Genomic DNA, 27,834 nt, shown 5'->3' on the forward strand with positions numbered 1-27,834 from the left:
CAAGTCAACGTGCTTTGGCGAGACGCAGACCTGGCGGTACATCTTCGCTACGTCAGCCGTTACAGCGAAACGATGAACTCGAAAACGCAGAAATATTAAATAAAGATCTTGTTGCAGCTGGGGGCCAACAAACAACGCGTCGTTTAGGGACTTTCCGGATGTTGTTTTAGCTGAAGCGTTAAAAACGACCCTTAGCTTCGTCGTAACGCTAGACTCTTTCAAGACTGGATGATGCGGCATGTAGTAGACACCCTTGCTCGTTGATTCGGTTACAGGTTCCATATGGCCCATATCTAAAAGCTCTTGCACGAATTCATTATAGCGGCATTGCAAGTCGTTATCACGAGCAAGCTTTTGCTCGATGCGTAGCAGACTGCGGACTGCAAAATCGCGCGAATCACCCAATGGTACATCAACTTTCAGCGGTAACTCCACTATAAAGCGACCATCAGGTGACCTTTGATGTGTAGAAACGAAATGATCTTCGCAAAAGCGCTCTTCATGTGTAAAATAAGTTTTACGCGGAGACTCCTCAAGCTCCCATAGTCTGGTTAAAGCTCGATCTAGTCGCAAGTCACAGTGCAGCGACTGTACTTTATACGTTGACGACGAAGTATTGACATTTCCACACAAGTTCCATCCAAACACGGTTTTTTGTGCAATGGGTGTGCCAGGTGGTCCTTTACGAAGCTCGGCACAGATGAGAGAAGACATAAAATCCATTCCGACCAGAATGTCTATGCGACCTGGTTTCATGAACTGTGGGTCCGCCAGAACCAATCCCCGAATATGAGGCCATTCAGGAATGTCTAGCGTTTGTGATGGCAAGTCACCTGTGATTTTTGGCAGAATTAAGGCGTCTACAGAGTAACGGTCATCCGAAAAACGCGACGACAGTAGAAGTGATGTCTCACCTCTGCATTTACCTCCCTGAGATGAACCAATCCCAGTGACGAATACGGAAGACGATATGCGGGATAGTCTCAAGCACTGAACATAAGCCTCGGCTACAAACGTGGCATGTGAACCCGAATCAATTAATAGTCGAGCTGTCTGCCATCGATTGGAGTAATCGCGAACCTTCACAGAAGCGGTGGCCAGCAAGACGGTGTATTGCCCCACAGGTAGCGGGTCGGTTTCGGAACTCAGACACGATGAGACAGAATTGGTAGCAGTATTCGACGGAAAACTAATGGGAGAGGATTCAGGATTGGTTAAAGCAGTTGGCTGGACCATGGTAGACGGAGCAACCGAAATGGTGCGGGGGGTCACAGCGATATAATGAGCGGATGTGGTATTAGCGGTACACGCTCCTATACCATGAAGCAGCGTATGATGGCATTGATGACATATTCGGCAAGTGGATGTGCTATTGCAGCGATCTTTGAAGTGCCCTGGACTCAAACAGTTTAAACAAGCTTTAAAATCTTTAAGAAACTTGGACTTGGCAGTGGAATCTAAAATGAATAAACGGAATTTGTTACAAGTATAAATCTTGTGAGCTGCTTTACAATACATACAACGTGTGTTTGCGGGTTCAGAAATTGCGTGAAACACTTTTACTGATTTTCCAGCTGGCTTTGACGATGCTGCTTTCCCTATAGGTACTCGAGCAACGGGCGTAGTAAGCATCGTTAACGAACGACATCTTATTTCCAAAAACGTAGTAAGCTGCTCAAGTTTTGGTGGTTCTTCCGTAACCAGGGACAACTCCCACTGCTTTCGGGTATCGAACTCTAATTTGCTGACTATCTCGTGGACCAACCAATCGTCCCAAAAATCGACCGGCCTTCCTAATGCCTTGAGCTCCCGTATATGCTGGTGATATGAGTTAAGAACGCCCTTTATAGCATCAGCAGTATCACCTGTGGCTTTTTTGACGTCAGCCATTGCCCGAAGATGTTCTTCGACAATGACGCGCATAACTTTGTAGCGCGACTTCTGCAGGTTCCACGCCTCTGTATAATTAGCGTCGCTAATCTGGAACCCATTAATTAAGCTAAGTGCTTCTCCCTTTAAACGACTACGCAAATAATGTAGCTTTTGTCCGCCTGACAAAGTAGAATTGTTGTCCACTAACGAACAAAAAGCATCGTAAAAAGCGATCCATTCAGTGGAATCACCAGCGAATGATGGAAGGTCCATTTTTGGCAGTCGTATGGATGCAAATACGGCTGCTGACGAGGACACTGGTTGCGATACAGATTCAGCTCTACATTTCTGCACGCGCTTAAAATTGGCTAACGCCGTGCAATACCAGGTGTCGGCCTGAATGCGAGCATTTTCCTCCACCTCAATATTGTCGACTCCACACGAAACTTCTACTGCATCTTGCGCGGTGTTAAAACGAGCCCATTGCTCACCCAACAATGGAAGATAACTCTCAACATTCTCGACATCCAAAATAAAAGCGTCGTCCTTACTTTTCGTCATATACCGCTTAATGGCGTTAAGGGCAGAATCACGCGTTTTGACGAAAGTAGACATTGTACTTCGCAGCAAAAAAAATTATAAAAATGGAAGAGTCTAATGTACGTATGTAATTTATTTATGTATATATTTCTCCGGCGGTTTGTTTGCTGCTGCTTGCAGGGGGCAACTCAAAGGCGATACGAATTACAGGATTAAAAAGGTGAAAAAAACGTAGATCGAAATCTGTAGTAGCGGTCAAATGAATGTCACGGCGGATTTCCAATGTACGATTGTGACACCTACTTAAATCTCCGATGCGACGACCCGTATGTGGATTGCAAATATATTTAAATGCGAATATTTTTTTTTTTTATATACTTGCACAGCTTAGCAGATTCGGCTCGTAAGGATCAAAAAATGTTGTTGCAGATTACCTGGTTGTGGACTGTATGCGGACCATCTAATCACGATGCACTGCTGCAGATTACTTTGAAAGAGCGGTTTACTAATTGACGATAACTCACGTGTGAAATAGTACGCGGGTGGTTAAATCAAATATGACTTTAATTATAAGTTCAATTATTACAATATAACCACTAAAACTATGTTAATAATTAATCACTAAATAAAGCGGGCGGTCGAATATGCAGCAAGAAGAATGATGATAATAAGAAAAAAACAAAGAATGGCAATATAGAACAAATGTCAAAACTATTTGATAGATTGTGCTTCAGTATTAACCCTTTCGACACTAACATATATAAAAGTTGTGAATATGCAAATACGGACTCAGCACAAGGTATCTAAGCCAACATAACTTTGGCCCAGCAATTTCAAATGGCATACTTCCTTATCGGTCAGTTGGGAGAAAGGTTAATACAACAAAAGCAACAACCCAAAATTAAAGTAGTGTTTCTTCAATTTTCACCGCTTGATACCAATTAAGTTCGCGTTCACACTTTTCACGATATCGACGTTGGTGATGACATTTTTACTAAACAATTATCTATGTCGGCGGCACTAGGCTACCCACTTGAATGAGTTTTGACAATCCTTCATCTTTCTTTGCGCATTTAACCTTCAAAGCGTATAGCCACAACAAAATGTTCAAATCACTCAGACTGTAATTGAACAACAAAAAGACAAACAGGCGAGCTTAGAAGTAGAACCTTGCTATCGGCAGTACAATATTTTCATGGTCAGGCGAAAGTGCTTGAAGGATAAAGTTAATCGACGGACTCGACTGACTCTTATAAAACCTCGAAATTTACGATGTTTTAAGTTAAATAATTACATTTTCATACTAAATCCCGTATCTGATATGAAGAGTATATATAGAACTACCAGCACCTCAGTCACTAAAGTCCAAAACTGCAATAAGCCCCTCATATATGATTTATTAGACCTAACCATCGAGGAATCGTCAAAAGATCTATCTATTACGTTTGTCAGTTAAAAAAAAGGTCTGAGTACAAAGTACTCGTGAAGATTGAACAGTAAACATATGTACATGTATATGTCTAGAATGTAATGGTTATAAATAAAGTAAAATCTCCCAAGAGTTGAAATTAAACCACAAGAGGGATGACTTTACCAGAAATAAAAAACGTTGTGCTATCTGAGAAGAGCTTAGTCGCCTTCTTATCGGTTACAACAAATATAAGTTATTGGGTGACAAATGTGTTATCGATTTTATATTGAAATCCATGACGAGTCGATAATAAATATGCCGACAATAAATTGATGACTTTTCGGTTGCAAATCGATGTATTTTTAAATACGTATAAAATAATCGATAACTTTCGATGGTAAAACGACAACTTTTCGATGATTAAGTTTTTATAAGAAATCGATAATAAATCATTCACTTTTAACAAATCGATTGCCTTTTGAAAACATATCGATACATTTTCGATAAATATGAAATAATTTCCCGATAACAAATGGATAATTCGTCGACATGAAATCCAGAGATGCTTTCACATACCTCATGCTTACATTGCTGACTCCCCTATATTGTGATCAAGGGACATTCTTGCCCGTGTGTGGATTCAGTAGGCTGCAGTTCTAGCACCCTCCTTTGTATTACATATTTGATTTATCCCTACATACAGAAGAGTTAATGGTGTCATCTAATAGAAAGGAAAGCTAGATACCGACGGTGAACAGCATTATATTCATAGACCAGCCATTGACTTGCACATCTCCACTTTTCTTATAAACCAACTTAAGAATTGTTGAAGAAAAAGATTAATTAGTTCCCCCTAGCATAACACTAATCAATAAAACTAAGAGGCTTTTAATTATATAATACTATTTGGTTTTCATCGACATCTCACTATATATCCGACCACTGGCTGTTATTTGCAAGGGCGTAAAGATATCCACAAAGCGCCTGGTTTCTCTCCTGTTGTGGACCTAACTGGAAACAAAAGGATTCAACACATATAGATATACAATATCTGACGGCATACAGCATGCCCTGGGTTTCATGTAATGATTGAGTAACTCCAAGGTATTATTTATCAAAGCTTATAAAACGGAAATGCACTACTATCACCGCGTGATAGACAGTATTATTGTTAGATCCATCTCTATGACAGGATATATAAAGATTGTAAGTTGTAGATAGCTTTATTGTAACTACGAAAAGGAATACTACTTATGCTATCAATAGCACAGATCTTTGAGGTATTCATGGTGGAAACAATGCTCTGCGAAACATAGAATCTAAGTTTTCAGATTGCGTAAGCAATAAGGGGAGTATAACAGTAAACTCTTATGACATATGAATTAACGCATTTATATTCAAATCTTTTTTCGTTCCTGAACAAAACAGTATAGAAATTCCTTGCAGTTAGTGGCAGCTTCGCATCCAATTAAGAGCTTACTTAAATTAACGTGGCAACCCTAGCATAAACTAAGATATTTCAACAAAATGCATTCATTTTTTGTGGGTTCAGAGTATCTCAGCAAACAATGTGTGCTATTTCTTTAAAGCGGGTAGAATATACAATGGTATGCAAATTATAATTGAATAAAATAAATTTATTTTAAGAAAAGGATCCTTGTTCCTGATAGCATTTATAGTTTCAAAAGCTTTTGTTGTTATGCTCCTAATGGTGCACCCTTTACACACGTATGCCTTATAGTACACAAAGCTGCGTACAAGCATACTACCTACCGCAAAAACACAAAAAAAATGTTAAAACATGATGTTGAGGTAGCACAAGAATAAAAGCACTGAGGTTAAAGCTGAACTGCAGTGTTATAAACCAAACCTAAAACAAAAGCCTTTAAACCAGCAACAGCACACAAAAGAAAATAAAAAAAAAAACTTTTTAATACTAAAACGAAAGGAGGGCAAAGCTTGCGCTTAAATTATGGTAATATAACAATGGTTTTGTGGCACAGAACAGCGCCGCACTTACACACTTCTAACAGCCACTTTTTACTGCACAAGCAGCGCACCACAACTTGCAGGAATCTTCCGGTTGTTACTTTTACTCATGAGCTCTTACATTCATTCATTTCGCTTTACACTACAGGTTACCTTTGAGTGTGAGCAAATGTGCCACAAAGTGGTAGCTCCAAAAAAGAAACAACAACATTATGTTTTTGTAGTCAAGGACAAGCAGTCAAGCAGAAATTGAAACACTTTATTTAAAAGATTAAGGGTAAATGCAGATATGCTGAAAAATAGTGAAAATTTATATTTACAAATTTATTATAAAAGGCTTACTTAAAGAGGGTCTGGTCTCAAGCTCTTACCTTCTTTTGAATTAGGTTAAGTACGCTAGTATGTCAAAAAAATTTTTTGAAAATAAATGAAATGTAAATACATAAAATCTCTTCGTTGCTTCCACAATTTTTGATTTATCCATGCTGTGCATTGTTTATATACAAGCAGACACCACATGTGTATATTTGTGTATCAAATATTTTGTTTTAACACAAATGGCGTGCCAAGTGCACTGGGGAAAAATTTTACAAACAAATGCAAACTTATAATTTTCTCTCTCTAAAACCAGTGAGGGTGCAGGCGCATTGGAGGATTTGTCTCGAGATTTTTATTGTATATGTAAATATGTTAAAGGCGTGTAAAACATATACAGTAGATGTTAATTTAATTGGTTCAAAATTAAAAAAAAAAAATTATTAATTTCGGGTTCAAATTTTTTAAATAGTTTTTTTTAATTCTATTTTTTTTTATTAAACAATTTTTTTTATTCTATTAAATTCATTTAGATTAAACACAAAGTATTAAAAATTTGTTAAAAAATATAAATTCATTTAACACTGTTAAGTCCAAAAAACTGAACTAGAGATTTGAAAGTAAACAATTTTTTTGAATAATGCGAATAACTTTTTTTTTATAATTTATTAAATTTTTTTAATTCAAGTAAAATTTTTTAAATGAATTTTTTTGTTTTTTGCACACAACTAATGTTAAATTTTTTTTTTTTTTGTCTAAAAACTTAAGATTTAACAAAATTATTAGTCCAAAGTACTTTAGAGGAGACCAGAAAAAAAATATAAAATAAAAGTTGGAAAAAGTTTAAGAAGTTTCAAAATTAAAAAAAAATTAAGTAATGCTTTGTTGTAAAAAAGTTTCTTAACTGATCGAAGCTTGTTAATTTTTTTTAAAGATGTTGTTTTTAAGCTTCTTCAAATTTGTGAGAATATTTTGGAAAATATTTTCATAGCACAAACTCCGCTAAAAATTCAAAATTTAGAAATCGGCACATCATTTTAATTTGTTCTGAACAGTTTTGTAAAGTGTTTTTCGCACCAAGTTTTTTGTATGCAAAAATTATTTTTATGATTGAAGAAACACAAGCTTTTCTTGAAAACTAATTTAAAAAATGATCTTTAGTTTTTCCTTAAAATTTTATTTTTAAACATTTGTATTCAAAATTCAATCATTCGATTTTCATAAATTTGGAGTTATTTTAAGAAGCCGTTTTATCAAAAACCAAAAATATTATTAAAAAATTTTGTTCAATGTAAATTTTTGAAATCTTGAGATTTTTAAATTGTGACCATCTATATTTAGCTTCCATCACAGAAAATATGGGTTTTAAAAAAAAAATAATTATGTAATTTGAAAAATTTAAATTTTTTATTGAGTTGTTAAAAATCTTTACATTTTTGAAAATTTATATACAAAAATTTAAGGAAGTTATTTTTTTTAACTTAAAAACTACTTATTAAAAATCTACAGTTTGAATGATACAAATAATTTAAAAGAACTGAAATCTGTTTCCATACTCAGTTGAGCAGAGTTCACTGAGTATATTAAATTTGATTGTATAACGGTTGGTTGTACAGGTATAAAGGAATCGAGATAGATATAGACTTCCATATATCAAAATCATCAGTATCGAAAAAAAATTTGATTGAGCCATGTCCGTCCGACAGTCCGTCCGTTAACACGATAACTTGAGTAAATTTTGAAGTATCTTGATGAAATTTGGTACGTAGGTTTCTGGGCACTCATCTCAGATCGCTATTTAAAATGAACAATATCGGACTATAACCACTCCCACTTTTTCGATATCGAAAATTTCGAAAAACCGAAAAATTGCAATAATACATTACCAAAGACGGATAAAGCGATGAAACTTGGTAGGTGAGTTTAGCTTATGACGCAGAATAGAAAATTAGTAAAAGTTTGGACAACGGGCGTGGCACCGCCCACTTTTAAAAGAAGGTAATTTAAAAGTTTTGCAAGCTGTAATTTGGCAGTCGTTGAAGATATCATAATTAAATTTGGCAGGAGCGTTACAACTATTATTATATGTATGCGTAATAAAAATTAGCAAAATCGGAGAACAATCACGTCCACTTTTAAAAAAATTTTCTTTGTAAAGTCAAATTTTAACAAAAAATTTAATATCTTTACAGTATATAAGTAAATTATGTCAAAATTCAACTCCAGTAATTATATGGTGCAACAAAATGTAAAAATAAAAGAACATTTCAAAATGGGCGTGGCTCCACCCTTTTTCATTTAATTTGTCTAGGATACTTTTAATGCCATAAGTCGAACAAAAATTGGCTTAGATTCTGGGACGATAACTTATTTCTGTGAAAAAGGGCGAAATCGGTTGAAGCAACGCCCAGTTTTTATACACAGTCGATCGTCTGTCCTTCCGCTCGGCCGTTATCATGATAACTTGAGCAAAAATCGATATATCTTTAAAAACTCAGTTCACGTAATTAACTGTACTCACTTTGTATTGGTATAAAAAATGGCGGAAATCGAAATGTGACCACGCCCAATTTTTCGATATCGAAAATTACGAAAAAAGAAAAAAATGCCATAATTCTTTACAAAATACGAAAACAGGGATGAAACATGGTATTTGGATTAGTTTATTGACGCAAAATATAACTTTAGAAAAAAACTTTGTAAAATGGGTGTGACACCTACCATATTAAGTAGAATGAAATGAAAAAGTTCTGCAGGGCGAAATAAAAAACCCTGGAAATCTTGGCAGGAATACTGTTCGTGGTATCAATATATATAAAAAGAAGTGTACATTTTGATTGTCACTCCATAACTCGAGAACGGCTCGACAGATTGCCATAAAATTTTTAGGAAAATATAGGAAGGAGAGATGATGGTTAGTTGATTTTGAAATTATATATATAAATAAATTAGCGGTATCCAACAGATGATGTTCTGGGTCACCCTGGTCCACATTTTGGTCGATATCTGGAAAACGCCTTCACATATACAACTACCACCACTCCCTTTTAAAAGTCTCATTAATATCTTTAATTTGACACCAATATCGTACAAACATATCCTAGAGTCACCCCTTGTCCACTTTTATGGCGATATCTCGAAAAGGCGTCCACCTATAGAACTAAACCCCAAAGGCGTCCACTCCCTTTTAAAACACTCATTAACACCTTTCGTTTGATACCCATATCGTAGAAACAAATGCTAGAGTCACCCCTGGTCCACCTTTATGGCGATATCTCGAAAAGGCGTCCACTCCCTTTTAAAACACTCATTAACACCTTTCGTTTGATACCCATATCGTAGAAACAAATGCTAGAGTCACCCCTGGTCCACGTTTATGGCGATATCTTGAAAAGGCATCCACCTATAGAACCAAGGCCCACTCCCTATTAAAATACTCATTAACACCTTTCGTTTGATACCCATATCGTAGAAACAAATTCTAGAGTCACCCCTGGTCCACCTTTATGGCGATATCTAGAAAAGGCGTCCACTCCCTTTTAAAACACTCATTAACACCTTTCGTTTGATACCCATATCGTAGAAGCAAATGCCAGAGTCACCCCCGGTCCACGTTTATGGCGATATCTTGAAAAGGCATCCACCTATAGAACTAAGGCCCACTCCCTATTAAAATACTCATTAATAGCTTTCGTTTGATACCCATATCGTAGAAACAAATTCTAGAGTCACCCCTGGTCCACCTTTATGGCCATATCTCGAAAAGGCGTCCACCAATAGAACTAAGGCCCACTCCCTTTTAAAACACTCATTAACACCCCTCATTTTATACCCATATCATACAAACAAATTCTAGAGTCACCCCTGGTCCACCTTTATGGCGATATCTCGAAAAGGCGTCCACCAATAGAACTAAGGCCCACTCCCTTTTAAAACACTCATTAACACCCCTCATTTTATACCCATATCATACAAACAAATTCTAGAGTCACCCCTGGTCCACCTTTATGGCCATATCTCGAAAAGGCGTCCACCAATAGAACTAAGGCCCACTCCCTTTTAAAACACTCATTAACACCCCTCATTTTATACCCATATCATACAAACAAATTCTAGAGTCACCCCTGGTCCACCTTTATGGCGATATCTCGAAAAGGCGTCCACCAATATAACTAAGGCCAACTCCCTTTTAAAACACTCATTAACACCCCTCATTTGATATACATATCATACAAACAAATTCTAGAGTCACCCCTGGTCCACCTTTATGGCGATATCTCGAAAAGGCGTCCACCAATAGAACTAAGGCCCACTCACTTTTAAAATACTCATTAACACCTTTCATTTGATACCCATATCGTACAAAAAAATTCTAGAGTCACCCCTGGTCCACCATTATGGCGATATCTCGAAAAGGCGTCCACCCATAGAACTAAGGCCCACTCCCTTTTAAAATACTCATTAACACCTTTCATTTGATACCCATATCGTACAAACAAATTCTAGAGTCAGCCCTGGTCCACCTTTATGGCGATATCCTTAAATGGCGTCCACTTATAGAACTATGGCCCACTCCCTCTTAAAATACACTTTAATTCTTTCCATTTGATACACATGTCGTACAAACACATTCCAGGGTTACCCTAGGTTCATTTTCCTACATGGTGATTTTCCCTTATTTTGTCTCCATTGCTCTCAACTGAGTATGTAATGTTCGGTTACACCCGAACTTAGGCTTCCTTATTTGTTTTATTTAAAAAATACGTTTTGAAACATTTTTTTTTTTAATTTAAAAAAAAAGCAAGTTTTTGATTTCCATATATTTTTAAAATTAAATAACACAATAATAAAATAATAAAAATTAAATTTTTTTTTATTTATTTAAAAACTAAGAAGTCAAAGAATCGTATACTTCTAAATTGTTTTTAATATGGCACTGTAAAAGACTATGTCTTATATGTGTATTTTAAATAAATAAATAAATAAATAATATTAAACCTACAAATCTTACAATGACTTTATTTTTTAAATTAACAAAAAAAGTTTTGTAACTTTTACGTTTTAAAGAAAAAATATTTTTAAAATAATTTTAAAATATAGAAATCAAAAAGCTCGTAATTTTTTTGGAAAACTTATTCATAAAAATTTTTTATTATAATTTTTTTTTTTTTTTTTTTTAATAAAGAAAGCGAGAAAAAATTTAACAGTTTATTTATCAAAACTTAAAAGTTTTAAACTCAATAAATTGATCGATTGATGGAACATTTCAAACGGTTTTAATTAAAAAAATACAAAATTTGTTTATCAAAATTGAAGACTATGTAACTTAAACAATACAAACACCATGTTTTCGTAAAATTTCAAAATTTTTACAAAGCGAAAAAATTAACGTTTTAATTTTTTTAAATCAAAGTTTTGAAAATTGCTATCAAAATTCGAAGTTGCAGATTCCGCCAAAGTCAATGTCAAATTACCACAAAAAATAATTTAAAATTTAAGAGCCCTTCAAAAATTTTTTTAAAATTAAAAAAAATTAAATCTGCATCTTTTTTATATTCGTCACTGTATCTGTTTACGTATGCAAGCAAGCTAAGTAACCAAAAGAGCTTTTGGAGCAAGCAGCAAATTTGTACTTCCTGCCCGCAGCATAATGTTTTTTTGGGTGCTATTTAGATGCGCTTCCAACAGCAAAAACAACACATTACTCAACGTTTCAGCTTATTTGCTAGCATACTCGTACAAGAGAGATATGCTTCGCAGCGCGGTTAAATTTGCATACATACGTATGTATGTGTAATTAGTAATTTACAGTTACTATCACATAAAATATGAAAAGTTACCAATTTTGACAACAGTTTTGGTAATTGTTTGAATTTAATTTATACATAATTTTAGAAATGTAAAAAAAAGTTCTAGAAGATTATGCAAAAAAAATTATAATAAAGAAAAATATACTTTTTTTAAATTGTATGCAAATTCTGCAAATTCAAAGATATTATTGAATCTAAAAAAATATATTAGACTACTAGCAGATCCGGCAGACGTTGTTCTGTCCTACTGTATACATTTTAATAAGATTTTTCCGTATAAATCTGCCCTCGCCCCTCTACACTTTTTCCTTGTCTTTGTATTCACTCCGCCCTCCGTATTTTCGGTTCATCTATCTCCATCTTCGTCCCATTATATCTCTTTCTCAGTCTCCTTCTCTCTTTTCTCTTCCCTCAAGTTTTTCTCATTCTTCTTCATATTGTAACGAATTTAGTGCAAATCCTCTTATTTGCACCTTCTACTAAGGTTCGAATCACTAAACTGTTGAATAAATAACTCCAATATTGAATACTGGAAAAATGGCCTTTATTAAAGTACTTCACAATAAATAATACTACTATTGCCCGACAGATAGCGTGCTTAATTGAATCTGATTGCAGCGTCTCTACCGTGGTTGCCTTTTATACTCTTTGATTTCCTCGTTGCATCTTCTAGGCGCTTCCATTACCAGAATTTACTAGTTGGTTATCTGTTATAATTATAACTACAGATGTACGTGTATAGCTATCATATGCGCGTGTATTTGTGAGCGACACTTCCACAATTATATTGCATATCGCAGATAAGATATCTGCATGTGTTTGTGCGTTGCTTCTCCGCTGCGTGTACATACATATGTGTAGACATAATGATTGATTCGTTTATGTAGATACATAATGATTGATTTATGGATGTGCACACAATCACTGCTTAGCATCGGCTTAGAGATGGCAGTACCCCTTAGTGTTGCTAATATTCGTAACAATATCTGATTGCCAGTCCCATTCTAAGTCTCAGTCCAGTCCCACTCCGAGTCTCAGTCTCATTCTCAGTCCCAGTCCTAATCCTAATCCCAGTCCCAGTCCGTCTCTGGTCTACTTCCCGGAAAAAAGCATCGTAAATACTAATATAGGCAAATTGATATACCAAATTTCAGACAAATCGAATAGGACGTATGTAAATAGGTGTGTGGGTATTATTAATTCAATTCTTTATTTCGGCTTCGCATTCATATTTATCAGTTTTGCCGAGTTGATGCGACTAAATCGAATATCACAATGAAAATTACTTTAAAGCTCTCAGCAACAGGTTTCATTTGATACCATAATACACACGCTTTCTAGGGGCATCCGGGTCCGTGTTTTGGCCTATATCTCGAGACCCTAGTGGTGTGAAACTTACTCTGTACTAAAGCATACAGCAACAGCTTCAATTTGATATCCATAATATAAAAACACATTCTAGGTGTATCCGGGTCCATGTTTTGGCATATATATCGAGACCGTAGTCTCCCAGCGGTATAAAACTTACTCTGTACTAAAGCATACATGAACAGCTTCAATTTGATACCCATAATGTAAAAACACATTCTAGGCGTCGATCCTGAATTTTCTTTGTTATAAACTTCATGGAGCGCGAGACCTTTCCAACGAATGCAAAACTGTGGAAATCGATTCGTGCGTTCTGGAGTTATAGCGTCAGGAAGGAAAACCCGACTTATTTTATATTATAGATTATGATTTTTTCATTTAAATAATAAAAAAAAAATTCTAAATAAAAAATTATGAAAGCTAGAAAATTTTGCAAGCAATTCAAATTCAGATATTTTCTGTAAGAAATTTGTTTACAAAATTTGTTTTTTTACTGTTTTTTATTATTTTATTATTAAATTTGCACATATTTCCAATGTAATGTAAAAAAAGTTAGATTATGCAAAAAAAAAATTATAATAAAAAAAATATTAAATTTTGTTTCCAAATTGTTTTTAATTTGTGTACATATTCTGCAATTCAAGATATTATTGAACGTAAAAAATATATTAATTATTATGATTGTTTTTTTATTTAAATAAAAAAAAAATTCTAAATAAAAAATTGTGTAGCCTACAAAATTTTGCATGCAATTAAAAATCCAATATTTTCCGTACGAATTTTTTTTACAAAATTCGTATTTTTTATATTTGTTTTTACTATTTTATTATTCATTTTGCGCTTATTTCCAATTCTGACGAAAAAGTTAGAAGAAGAAGAAAATTATATGCATATTTTTTACAAAAAACATTGTACTTTGTAGCAAACAGATATGGAAAAAAATTTGAATGTAGAAAATCTTATCCAAATATTTTTATTGAAAATATTTTATTATTTGCTTATTTTGTATAATTTTTAAAAAGTATTCATTATATTTTGGTGCTTAATTTTTGTTAAGGAAATTTTTTATAACAGTTTTGAAAAAATGTCTCCCCATTTTTTCGCGAGTTACTGTACATTAATGTATGTAGATAGGTTTTAAAAGTTGCTCCGTTAGTCGGTTATGTTCTGATGGCCATTATGCTTTCACTTTTTAGCCTTGGCAATAACCGGAAAGTAAGTAAGCTCATAAATTTTAACGCCTTTTTCCGCTTCCTTAAATTTCAACTCTTATTACTTTGATTTTTATTTTTTTTATGAATGTTTAAGTAACAACAACATCAAAAATTGTAAAATTAATGTAGTGAAGTAATGAGGAACAAAAACCCCGAATAAGACAAACAAAGAACCAAACCGACGATAAAACATTAATTTTTTTACATCTGTTTTACTTACTAAACCAGAAATTGAGTTATGAAGTGAGCAACTAAAATTTTTCCATATTCTCAAAAAAAAAAAAAAACAAAAACAAAAAAGGCAGAAAAGACGAACAAATAAAAAAGTTAAAAATTTAATGCGAAGAAAGCGTAAACTACATAAAAGCTTAAAAAGTGAATGAACTTTTGTTTCAAGTTCAAGTCAGTTGCAGATTTTCTCTTTTTGCTAAATTGTTTTGAAGCCTTTTTTGTGTTATTTTCTGGCGCAAATGTCAACACTTTGGCCACATTGACAACTCTCGAAGTACTCAATAGGAAGATTTTGTGGTGAAGAATACAAATACGTAAATATGTATTATGGATATTATGATAATGAGAACTGATGATGGCACAACGCCGAAACCGGTTTGTCTGGAAACCAAATTTGACAAGACATGACGGAAAATCTTCCCACCCTGTCGGAAAATCAACAAAATAAAATAAGATATTATCATACTTGCATCAACATTGATATTTTTTAGGCCCTAGTACAAATAAATGATAGAAATGTGTAGCGAGGAAGAAAACGAAAAATTATTATTCTTATACGCGTACAGCAAATAGGTAGAGGCACAGTTATAGTACTTCGATAGCTCAAGTATTCGCAATATGTTTGGTTTTGTAAACTGATAAGACTTATACTAGTTCCACACAAGGTACAAGAGTTTCTGGGTCATAGTAAGAAGCTCCCAGCATGTCTCAAATTTTGATAGTCTGTCACCATTGGAATTGCTAAATACCATCTACACATGTTGAAAATATGTATACAATTTTCCCCAACATCTGTCCTGCTTTACGTATCTTTTGCACTATACCTGCCACTGTAACTGTAGCGTCCTTGCAAGAATCAAAAACTTTCATAGATCGTGTTCATCTCAAGAGCGAGTTTCAGGACTTGCCACGCTTTGTTTTGGATCCTTTTGGGCAAGACAGTTAAATTTTGATATTATTATTAACAAGTAAGGAAGGTTAAGTTCGGGTGTAACCGAACATTACATACTCAGTTGAGAGCTATGGTGGCAACATAAGGGAAATGAACGGAGGGTAACCCTGGAATGTGTTCGAATTACATGTGTATCAAATGGAAGGAATTAAAGAGTATTTTATGAGGGAGTGGGCTATAGTTCTATAGGTGGACGCCATTTAGGGATATCGCCATAAAGGTGGACCAGGGGTTACTCTAGAATGCGTTTGTACAATATGGGTATCAAACGAAAGGTGTTAATAAGTATTTCAAAAGGGCGTGGGTTTAGTTCTACAGGTGGACGCCTTTTCGAGATATCGCCATAAAGGTGGACCAGGGGTGACTCTAGAATTTGTTTGTACGATATGGGTATCAAATGAAAGGTGTTAATGAGTATTTTAGAAGGGAGTAATCCTTATTTCCATAGGTGGACGTCGTTTCGAGATATCGCCATTAAGGTGGACCAGGGGTGACCCTAGAATTTGTTTGTACGATATGGGTATCAAATGAAAGGGGTTAATGAACATTTTGGAGTGGGCCTTAGTTCTATAGGGGTATCAAACGAAAAGTGTTAATGAGTATTTCAAAAGGGCGGGGGTTTGGTTCTACAGGAGGACGCCATCTCGAGATATCGCCATAAAGGTGGACCAGGGGTGACTCTAGATTTTGTTTGTACGATATGGGTATCAACTGAAAGAGGTTAGTGAACATTTTAAAAGGGAGTGGGCCTTAGTTCTATAGGTGGACGCCTTTTCGATATATCGCCATAAAGGTGGAGCAGGGGTGACTAGAATGCGTTTGTATGATATGGGTATCAAATTAAAGGTATTAATGAGTATTTTAAAAGGGAGTGATCCTAATTTCCATAGGTCGACGCCGTTTCGAGATATCGCCATTAAGGTGGACCAGGGGTGACCCTAGAATTTGTTTGTACGATATGGGTATCAAACGAAAGGTGTTAATAAGTATTTCAAAAGGGCGTGGGGTTTAGTTCTACAGGTGGACGCCTTTTCGATATATCGCCATAAAGGTGGACCAGGGGTGACTTTAGAATTTGTTAGTACGATATGGGTATCAACTGAAAGGGGTTAGTGAACATTTTAAAAGAAAGTGAGCCTTAGTTCTATAGGTGGACGCCTTTTCGAGATATCGCCATAAAGTTGGAGCAGGGGTGACTCTATAATGCGTTTGTACAATATGGGTATCAAACGAAAAGTGTTAATGAGTATTTCAAAAGGGCGTGGGGTTTAGTTCTACAGGTGGACGCCTGTTCGAGATATCGCCAAAAAGTTGTACCAGGGGTGACTCTAGAATGCGTTTGTACAATATGGGTATCAAACGAAAGGTGTTAGTGAGTATTTTAAAAGGGCGTGGAGCTTAGTTCTATAGGTGGACGCCTTTTCGAGATATCGCCATAAAGGTGGACCAGGGGTTACTCTAGATTGTGTTTGTACGATATGGGTATCAAATTAAAGGTATTAATGAGAGTTTTAAAAGGGAGTGGTGGTAGTTGTATAGGTGGTCGCCTTTTCGAGATATCGGCATAAAGGTGGACCAGGGGTGACTCTAGAATTTTTTTGTACGTTATGGGTATCAAATGAAAGGTGTTAATGAGTATTTTAAAAGGGAGTGATCCTTAGTTCCATAGGTGGACGCCGTTTCGAGATATCGCCATAAAGGTGGACCAGGAGTGACCCTAGAGTTTGTTTGTACGATATGGGTATGAAATGAAAGGGGTTAATGAGTATTTCAAAAGGCCGGGGGTTTAGTTCTACATGTGGACGCCTTTTCGAGATATCGGCATAAAGGTGGACCAGGCGTGACTCTAGAGTGCGTTTGTACTATATGGGTATCGAACGAAAGGTGTTGATGAGTATTTTAAAAGGGAGTGGGCCTTAGTTCTATAGGTGGACGCCTTTTCCAGATATCGCCATAAAGGTGGACCAGGGGGACTCTAGAATTTTTTTGTACGATATGGGTATCAAATGAAAGGTGTTAATGAGTATTTTAAAATGGAGTGGGCCTTAGTTCTATAGGTGGACGCCTTTTCGAGATATCGCCATAAAGTTGGAGCAGGGGTGACTCTAGAATGCGTTTGTACAATATGGGTATCAAACGAAAAGTGTTAATGAGTATTTCAAAAGGGCATGGGGTTTAGTTCTATAGGTGGACGCCTTTTCGAGATATCGCCATAAAGGTGGACCAGGGGTTACTCTAGAATGTGTTTGTACGATATGGGTATCAAATGAAAGGTGATAATGAGTATTTTAAAAGGGAGTGATCCTTAGTTCCATAGGTGGACGCCGTTTCGAGATATCGCCATAAAGGTGGACCAGGGGTGACTCTAGAATGTGTTTGTACAATATGGGTATCAAACGAAAGGTGTTAATGAGTATTTCAAAAGGGCGGAGGTTTAGTTCTACAGGTGGACGCCTTTTCGATATATCGCCATAGAGGTGGACCAGGGGTGACTCTAGAATGCGTTTGTACAATATGGGTATCAAACGAAAGGTGTTAGTGAGTATTTTAAAAGGGCGTGGGGCTTAGTTCTATAGGTGGACGCCTTTTCGAGATATCGCCATAAAGGTGGACCAAGGGTTACTCCAGATTGTGTTTGTACGATATGGGTATCAAACGAAAGGTGTTAGTGAGTATTTTAAAAGGGCGTGGGGCTTAGTTCTATAGGTGGACGCCTGTTCGAGATATCGCCATAAAGGTGGACCAGGGGTTACTCTAGATTGTGTTTGTACGATATGGGTATCAAATTAAAGGTATTAATGAGGGTTTTAAAAGGGAGTGGTGGTAGTTCTATAGGTGGACGCCGTTTCGAGATATCGCCATAAACGTGGACCAGGGGTGACTATAGAATGTGTTTGTACAATATGGGTATCAAACGAAAGGTGTTAATGAGTATTTCAAAAGGGCATGGGGTTTAGTTCTATAGGTGGACGCCTGTTCGAGATATCGCCAACAAGGTGTACCAGGGGTGACTCTAGAATGCGTTTGTACAATATGGGTATCAAACGAAAGGTGTTAGTGAGTATTTTAAAAGGGCGTGGGGCTTAAAGTACTCATTCCTCTTTGGTAATGAATTATCGCACTTTTTCTGTTTTTCGAAATTTTCGATATCGAAACAGTGGGCGTGGTTATAGTCCGATATTGTTCATTTTAAATAGCGATCTGAGATGAGTGCTCAGGAACATACGTACGAAATTTCATCAAGATACCTCAAAATTTACTCAAGTTATCGTGTTAACGGACGGACGGACGGACATGGCTCAATCAAATTTTTTTTCGATCCTGATGATTTTGATATATGGAAGTCTATATCTATCCCGATGCCTTTATACCTGTACAACCAACCGTTATCCAATCAAAGTTAATATACTCTGTGAGCTCTGCTCAACTGAGTATAAAAATTTTGCAGTGAAAAAAGCAAGAAAATTCACTCTTTGATATCCGAACCTTCTATATTGAATAATTAAAACTTATAATACAGCCCAATTCTAAACAAAAATTCCGTGCGAGTTTTTTCCCTTCTCCCATTCCTCGTATTCTAAATAAAAATTCCTTGTGAGTTGTTTCACTTCTCCCTTCCCTCCTATTCTGAACAGTTCAAAAAGAGGAAACCTGTTATGGGAGAAAAGTAAGTATTATGAATGCGAGTGAGAGGGAGATTTCTCTGTCATTTCTTAGGAGGTTTTTCACTTGTTAAACTAAAGGCAATGCATCAAAATAGTTAAAGGAAATTGGTTCTTTTAAGAAGGAACACTTATTTGTACAAATTCGTGCTAAAATATATACATTCCACCACAATATTCTTTATTTTAAGTCGAAAAGTATATCATAAGCAACGGAAGGGCTCTTGGTATATTTGATTCAACCATGCAGGAATTGCGCTAGGATTTTTTAAGAAGGCTTAAATATATTTTGGCATATGACGAAAGTCGAATTCAACTCGACTTGGCCGCAAGATAATTGCTTTGCTGAATGGAAGCAGGCAACTCCAGCGTATTTGTGTTAGGTTAGGTTGAAGGTCCATGAGGACCTCACATAGACTGAATAAGTCCGTAGTGTTACCAGAAGTTTGTTTTAACGACCAAACTGAAAAGCCCTATTAAAAACCAGGACCTATGTTATAAAATTACTCCGTCCTCTTGGCAAATACTAGAAGCTTTCTAGGATTTAAGCCACTTCTAGATCTGACAGCTACATTACCCCTAATAGCTGGAGTCTTAGCCTGGCAAACGCAGGGCAAGAGCACAGAACGTGCTTGATCGTTTCCCCCTCCAGCCCTTACTTCCTACATTTGCTATCACTGGCCAAACGTAATTTAAAGGCATGTGACGCCAGAAGGATTTCGGTTATCCCGCCATCTTCTTTTTCTTATGCTCCTCTGTTGATGTTGCTGTGGCACCAAATCATTACTCGTTTCAGTGAATATCACAAGAAATGCAATACTGTGCATTGTTTATATTTTATTTCTTAATTTCAATCAAAATTGCAACAGTAATTAAACTTTTCAATTGACAAAACAGCTGACTTCGAAATTCCTATTCCCCAATTCTCCCTAGGAGAAAAGAATTGGAGGAATTTTTCCGCGAAATATCAGAAATATACTAAAATGTTACCAAATAACTAGGAAAGATTATTTGAAACAATATGTGGCTGTTAAAAGAGAATTTTATTTCTACGTTACAATAAAACAGCATAAATAGCATATACATATGTAATACTCCTATTTTGCTAATACAAAATGCTCGCAATGAGTTTTGAATTCGAAATCAAAACAAGACAGCCTGCAAAATTTTTGTGATTGTAGCAGCATAAGTGTGACAAGAAAAATTTTAAATTCAGGTACATTCGATTATTGAACACAAAAACAATAACATTTAAACAGCAATATATCGGTACTCTGATGTTTGTGAGTGTACCTAGCCTGTTGTAGCAATATAGGACTATTACATATATGATAAATAGTAAATATTCTGTGTTAGTTTTATTTTCAGCTCTTAGTCCAAAAATCATTTAGTTGATGCGGCCAAGTTTTTTTTGATGTAATCCATCAATAATGATTCATGAATGAGACGTCGTTAATTCAAATTAATCAAATATTATAGTGGATTTTTTATAGGAGGCCCGTAAATTGTTTAGTCCCGGGTCCGGATTTTCTCTCTACGGCCCTGCATATAATTCTAGCTTAATCAATTAATAGGCCATTGAGAATTAGCTTGCTCAAAGTAGGAAGGACAGGAAAGTTATTAAGGAAGGTATATATATATATCCTGTCATTCTCTTCGTCAAATTAACGACATTAGGAACTTAGTAAAGCCTTTAAGATGTGTAAACATATTGGCTCAAGGTGGGGTGAATTGTAAGCATAAGGTATGCGTAAGCGTAGTCCTTCGAATGATGTATGGGAGATTATACGAAGTAAATGTACGCGTAGTATAGGGGTATTAGTATGCTTTATGTGGAAAACAAAATGTAAGCGTAAATGTAGGCACTACACTGAAGCGTAATGATGGAGCAATCTGCGTCACAGAGTAAGCACAGGTGAAAAGAGACAGCAAATCAAGCCAAAGCATGGCAAGAAAAGGGACATAAATTAACGGAAAGAAGGGAAGAAAAAAGGAGGGGAGGGGGAATGGTGAGAGTGGAAGTCAAAACCAAAGGCGCAGCCGAAATTGGAGGGTGTGGCATTAGTTAATCGTGGAAGTTCTAATTGTTTGTAGTTTGTTATCGATGAGTTTGTTGTTGTATTGTCTTTTTAACGATAAAGATGCTCCCCGGAGGCTTTGAGGAGTGTGTCGATGTTGATGGTCTTTTGTCGGATATATGTACATATGTAGATACGGCACGTTCAGGTAACAAAGCACTATTAAGGTACTAGCCCGACCGTCTCAGGAACGATTAATATGACCACCTTAAATCTTCTAGGCCATCCCGCCCTCCCCACACCCTAGTTCCATGAAGAACTTGGGGTCAGCAGAGCCTCGCCTACTAAATATGTGTATGATACATTCATATTTGTAACAGAGCCTCGCCTACTAAATATGTATATGATACATTCATATTTGTAACAGAATTCCCTTCGCGTAGGTGAGGTTGACAATTAGGTTGCGGAAGCTTTGAAACTATAAAGCTTTGTATTGCGCTTATCAACCCCTTGTTATAGACGGGTTAAAGGCGTCTTCTATAAGAAATGGTTATCGACGAGCAATCGTTATCTAAAGGATGTGTTAACGACGAGGTGTATAGCGTAATCGATTTGTTATCGAAGTGTTATGAATTTGATGTTAAAACCAAAGGTTGTAAATGAGTTAGAGCCTTTTAAACGACGAATTAACAGTTTCTTACCGAAAATGTTTCGACTTATCATGGAAAATTGTCTGCTTTATGTCGAAAAGTTATCGATATCTTATTTTATTAAAAAAATTATCGATTTACTATCGTTAAGTAATCAATTTATTATCGCAGTGTTCCCAATTTGTCATGGGCTTGTTATCAAAGGCATATAGGAAAGTTATCGATTCCTTATTGAAAATTTATAGATTCGTTATCAAAGTTTAACTGATGCGTCATTGAAAAGTTTTCGGTATGCTATCAAAATCGTAAGAAATATTTTATAGAACAGTTATCGTTTTGATATCAAAGAGTTGTCACTTTGTTATCGGCGTGTTACTGATTTGTTATCAAAAAGTGATCGATTTTTAACCGAAATTTATCGACTTGTAATATAACACATATCGGCGTGTTTTCAATTTTATATTGACGACTTATCGGTGAAAAAGATACCGATAAAACTTCAATATAAAATCGATGACTCATCTGTAGTTCGTCCAAAAGAAGCTGATAATAAACCAAACCTATGACTCAGCGATTAAAAAACCATTATTCGACAATAAAAATTCGCTATCGATAATAATTTGATAATTTGTCGAAGTCGGTTGTTGCCACTAAGAATCCGACGAAGTTGTGTCTGGTAAAGTTATCTCTATTTTAGTTTAACTTAAACTCTTGAGCGAGCTCTACTTAATTTAAAAACATAAGTTTTCTAGACGTACACCGTACGAATATTACCAGTACTTTATACTCGTGCTTTTTTTACTGATTTTAATTGGGATTTGCCCATTCTCAGTAATTTTCATTGATAAATCGTTTTAAAGAATGGAGAATTTCTCCCCTTTCATACAACCAACATATAATCGTATTCATTTTTTCTTTCTATTTTAGGCACAACCCACTTCAGCAACGCAACGTCCAATCTTTGTGATCATCAGCTGTGTTTGTGGGCTACTGCAATCCTGTTCAGCTTTCATTATTCTACTGCCAATTTGGTATAATCGTAAATGTGCGATTACATTTCTGAAAATGCAATTTTGTGTATCAACATCAAGCATGATGATAATTTTCATACTGGGGTTTCTGAAAATGCTGCCAATGGTAAGTTCAAGAATAATTTATTATATTACAGCACATATATAGGTCTAACGAGAGCTGACATATTAATCTTAATGAATCGAATTGTAGATCAATTCAGTGATACCTGTTCTAATAATCGAGACGATACTTTGCAAAAACTGTGTGGAATCAGGGCTGAGGTAGATTTCAGTTATGAACAGACTGTAGTTGTCGATTATTCTCCTTAATATTAAACTAATTCCTTTCTTATAAATTCAAAAATTGATTTATCAAACAGATTAAAAAAAGAAACAAGATTATGAATAACTAACATTTGATTAATCGGAGACTGTTCATATAATCTATATTAGTTAGTCTCTTTATCTATGGGCAGCTAAATCAAAAACCTTAATAGATCGAACTATAGATTAATTCAGTAATAGCTCCTCTAATCATTGCACTGAAAAACTGCAAACATTGAAAAACTGTGTGAAATTATGAATTTTTATGTCAAATAATTATAAGTAAGCTAAACGATTACTCTGCTAAATATTTCGTATTTCATTCTTTTTTTATGAATCCAACAATTTATTAATCAAAGATATTAAAATAACTAAGTGAGAAACACAATGATTATGCATAACTAATACTGCTCTTGTCCACAATTGATGATTGGACTAATCGATTAGTCGACTAGAAACTAACATTTCAATATAGCATGCAATCAAATGACTGCCATTTTTAAAATACTGAATGTTTTAAAAACTCAAGTTATGTCAAACAAAAATAATATTTAGAATTTTGATTAGTTCAATTCTATCTTAGAAGAAAAAAATTAACTGTTTGCTAAAAAATTCCTTTCCGAAAACATAGCTGGGTATGGGATTTCTTCTCTAGTTACGATAATACCAAAGAGGCGCAGTGCAAAATGTATGAGCTGTATATGGCTCATAATTTCTCCACAACATCTTCGCGAATGGAAAAATTAAAAAAATTATTCGAGTAGTTCAATCTGTCACTAGTCGAATTCATGCAACTAATAGTCGGCTAGTGATAATCGGTTATGTCACGAAACAACTTTTGTTAATCGACTAATTGATTATTTTAATAGTTGATTATCAAGAGCTCTTGTAACTAAATTTTGTAAAGCAGAGATTGTACATTTTGAGTAATCGACTACAATTATTCGCTGGTTAGTTGGGGCACTTAATAACTAATCTTAAACATCTTAGTTGGTTAGTCGCAAATTTATTATCATAAAAACTTAGTTATGAAGTGATTACGTAAAAAACGAAATGCCTAAATCAAAAAAACTTGACTAGGTACTGCATAAATACTAATTTTTGAAGAAATTTTTTGTGTTGAAATTCATTTCTTACTTGAGTCTTTGAATATCTCCTTAGAATTAAATAATCAAAAATCACTGAAGTAACTCAAATGAAGTGATTTTATATCTTAATTTTAGTCGCTCCCAACAAATGTTAAATTAATTTTTGATTAAACACTTTTTATAAAATTCTTTATAAATCGCATAGCTAATTGCTAAGTAAGAGATCACTCAAAACATTTAAACATTTTTTTCAAAAATTGTCCATAGTAAGGCATAATACACCCTATTTTTAGTTATCTGAATGCCAACTGAAGTTGAAAGTTATAAAGTCCAGCCTAGTACAATTTACAGCTAACAATATTTCGCTAGCCTAAAGCGAAATTTTTGGGCATAGTTCGGCCCAGTGCACTAGCACTCAAATATTTCCTGATTACTAGCGCAACCGGTAGACGTAGTTCTTCCCTAATTTTGCTCTATTTGCATACCTTTTAAACAGTTTTTAGCTACCAATCTCTCTCCCGCTGTCTTTATCTTTTTATTCACATCTCCCTTCCTTTTTCTCCTTCCCAAAAAAACTTTATCCACGTTGTTGTTGTTGCTATTTTATTCACGCTAAAGACACTCCCCGAAGGCCCTGGGGAGTGTTATCGACGTTGATGGTCAGATATAGAGATCCGGTATGCTCCGGTAACAAAGCAGCATTAAGGTACTAGCCCGACCATATCGGGAACGATTTACATGACCACATTAAACCTTCAGGCCATCCCGCACTCCCCACCCCCTAGTTCCTTGAGGAGCCTGTGGTCGCCAGAGCCTCGTCTGTTAATTAAACAGGATTCGCCGCGGGTAGTGAGGTTGACAATTCTGTTGGAGAAGCTACACAACTCCTTGAATCCCTTCTCTCTATCCACGTCTATCTCTTTCTCGCTCTCAGTCTATTTTTCCTTTCCTCTTTTTTTTGTTTTTGCTCTAGTTTTTTTATTCTTCTCCATCCCTTATTCCAGTCCCAGAGAGTTGTATATATTTTTGAGTGATGTTTCAAAAAATTTCTTAAAAAAAGTAAGGGCGGGCCTCCCTTACTATTTTGGGGTATGGAAAATAGATAAGATCCGATTCTTAGACCAGTACTCAATTAAAAAAAAAAAAAATTTCATGAGAATCGGTGGAGCCATTTCGTTGGAGTTCAACCACAAACACTGTAACAGGAGAACTTTATATACATATTAGATGAAAAATGTTCCTCAGTAAAACTAAATATTTTAATCATGATGGTGATTTGCTTCAGTTTAACTTAATTTAAAGCTAGTGAAATACTCAAAGCACTAAAAGTTTAATGCAGTGTGGCCATCTTAGACATAGTTTCAAAAAACTTCGATTTCCACCAGCAAATTTTTGCATATGCTATATTTACATTTAATTTGCATTTCTGATTACATAACATAGGTTGATAGCTAGGTGTTTGTGTAGCTGCGTGGTTTATCCACATTAGGGTGGTCTATAAGTATTTTTAAAGCAGTAGTACTTAGGACATATGGACCACATATAAGTTGTGGTTAAGATGGCGGTTGATGGGTGTCGCAAAGGGGTCAAAATTAAAATATTGTTCTATAGAGACTTTGAAAGTTAAAACTTAATTTTTAGTTCCTAATATACATAATCTATAATACTATAGTAAGCGTCATTACTTATAAATTTTAGATTTTCCTACGAATACCCAATATTTGTATTAAAAACTGAACTTTAACCACTGTGCGACAGCCTCTCGCGGTTTATTTTAGGGACTAATCTTTATATCTGATTTGGTTTGAATGTTTTGAGTCTCGACATAGAAGTTTTTTACTTTTACCCCTGTGCGATACTCCTTAACCGCCGTTAACCGGGACCGAGAAATATATATGTGATATTTTTGACCTAGGTTTACCAACTGAAGGAGTGTGACTAGAAAACCTATTTACCTTATTTATAATGACCACCCTAATATTCATACACTTGACATTTCTGAAATAAATTCAATATGTTACAGAATCATTTAAGTTACAATCGCTTAAATATAAATTTAAATAGAAACCGAAAATGAAATCTGTCATATGATTTATTTACACAAATTTGTAAGCCGATGATTATGTAAATAAATGTGTGAATTATGCACAAAAATAGTCATGCATGCATTGATACGTAGCAAAATATTTTTAGATTTGTGTAAATATTTGGCTTATATTATTTTTAATGTGCATTATTTATATCAAAGAGTTACATTTGTACATTAGGGTGGAGCAAACTAAAATTATATTTAAAAACAAAACTGATGAAAATGATAAAAATGCTAAAAATCGATTCAATATTTTCACAATTCATTTAATTACAAAATATGTGCATACTCCTGGTTTCAAATAATACAGTGTGATGCTGTAATATACAATCAGCGAACTTTGCCGAGCAGCTTTTAATCTTTGATGCTCCTTCGACGAAACTGCAAACTCAGACCATCAAATTTGTACGAAGGCACGGAGCTCCCACTACCATGATATCAGTCTAGTCAAATATACATTTTTTACAAAATATATTCTTAATTTCTTGTTTCCGGCCTTTTAGTTAATATATTCAAGGTATGTTTGAGCTCTAGGCCAATATAATAATAAAATATATTCTTGTTTAACTTAACTATCTGCTGTCGGGTCAAATAATATATTGTAACGAATTTGCTTAAATTCCGCTTATTCGAAATCTTCTGCTAACCTTCGAATCAGTGTTGAATAAATAACTCCAATATTGAATAATGCAAAAATGGTCTTTATTAGACTACTTAAAAATAACACTTATACTTCGCAACTGATAGCTTGCTTAAATCAAACCGATTGGTCGTGCCTCAACTGTTGCTGCTTTTATACTGTTTGGTTTCCTCGCTGTATATTTCTAGGCTTTTCTATTTCTAGAATTTACTAGTTAGTTACCAGCTATAAAATTACTAGCTATAACTACGTTTATAGCTTCTCATAAGCGCGTATATATGTGAGTGATACTTGCACAAATTATTGCCTACTTTTGGGAGTATCTCAGATATATGCATGTGTTAATGCGTTGCTCTCCGCTGCTTGTATGGACATATGTATAGACATAATGATTGATTTATTGATGTGCATGCAAGTCACTGCTTAGTATTGGCTTAGAGATAATAGTATCCCTTAGTGTTGCTAATATTCGTCACAATATTTTGTTCCACCCTAATAAATATGCTCATACATTTATTCCACACCAATATGCACTGCACAAATATTACTTTTACCGCTTCTTACTACCTCTCTTTCTCTCTCTTTCCATTTCACCCCACCTTTTCTCCTTAACTGTGGTTCCCAACTTCCTCCATATCACACTCAGAA

General features: G+C 35.1%; 1 protein-coding gene across 1 annotated transcript in view; it reads left to right on the top strand.

Moving 5' to 3' along the window:
* LOC137241500 (serine-rich adhesin for platelets) overlaps positions 1 to 27,834 on the top strand; it is a 759,406-nt gene that overhangs the window by 636,592 nt on the left and 94,980 nt on the right. Inside the window, exon 16 of the mRNA XM_067769103.1 lies at positions 22,960 to 23,169. Within this exon, the coding sequence (XP_067625204.1) occupies positions 22,960 to 23,169 (210 nt within the window). The remainder of the gene's footprint in view (positions 1 to 22,959; positions 23,170 to 27,834) is intronic.

The sequence above is a fragment of the Eurosta solidaginis genome, chromosome 2 (assembly GCF_040869045.1).
Source record: "Eurosta solidaginis isolate ZX-2024a chromosome 2, ASM4086904v1, whole genome shotgun sequence".
NCBI classification, from domain to species: Eukaryota; Metazoa; Arthropoda; class Insecta; order Diptera; family Tephritidae; genus Eurosta; species Eurosta solidaginis.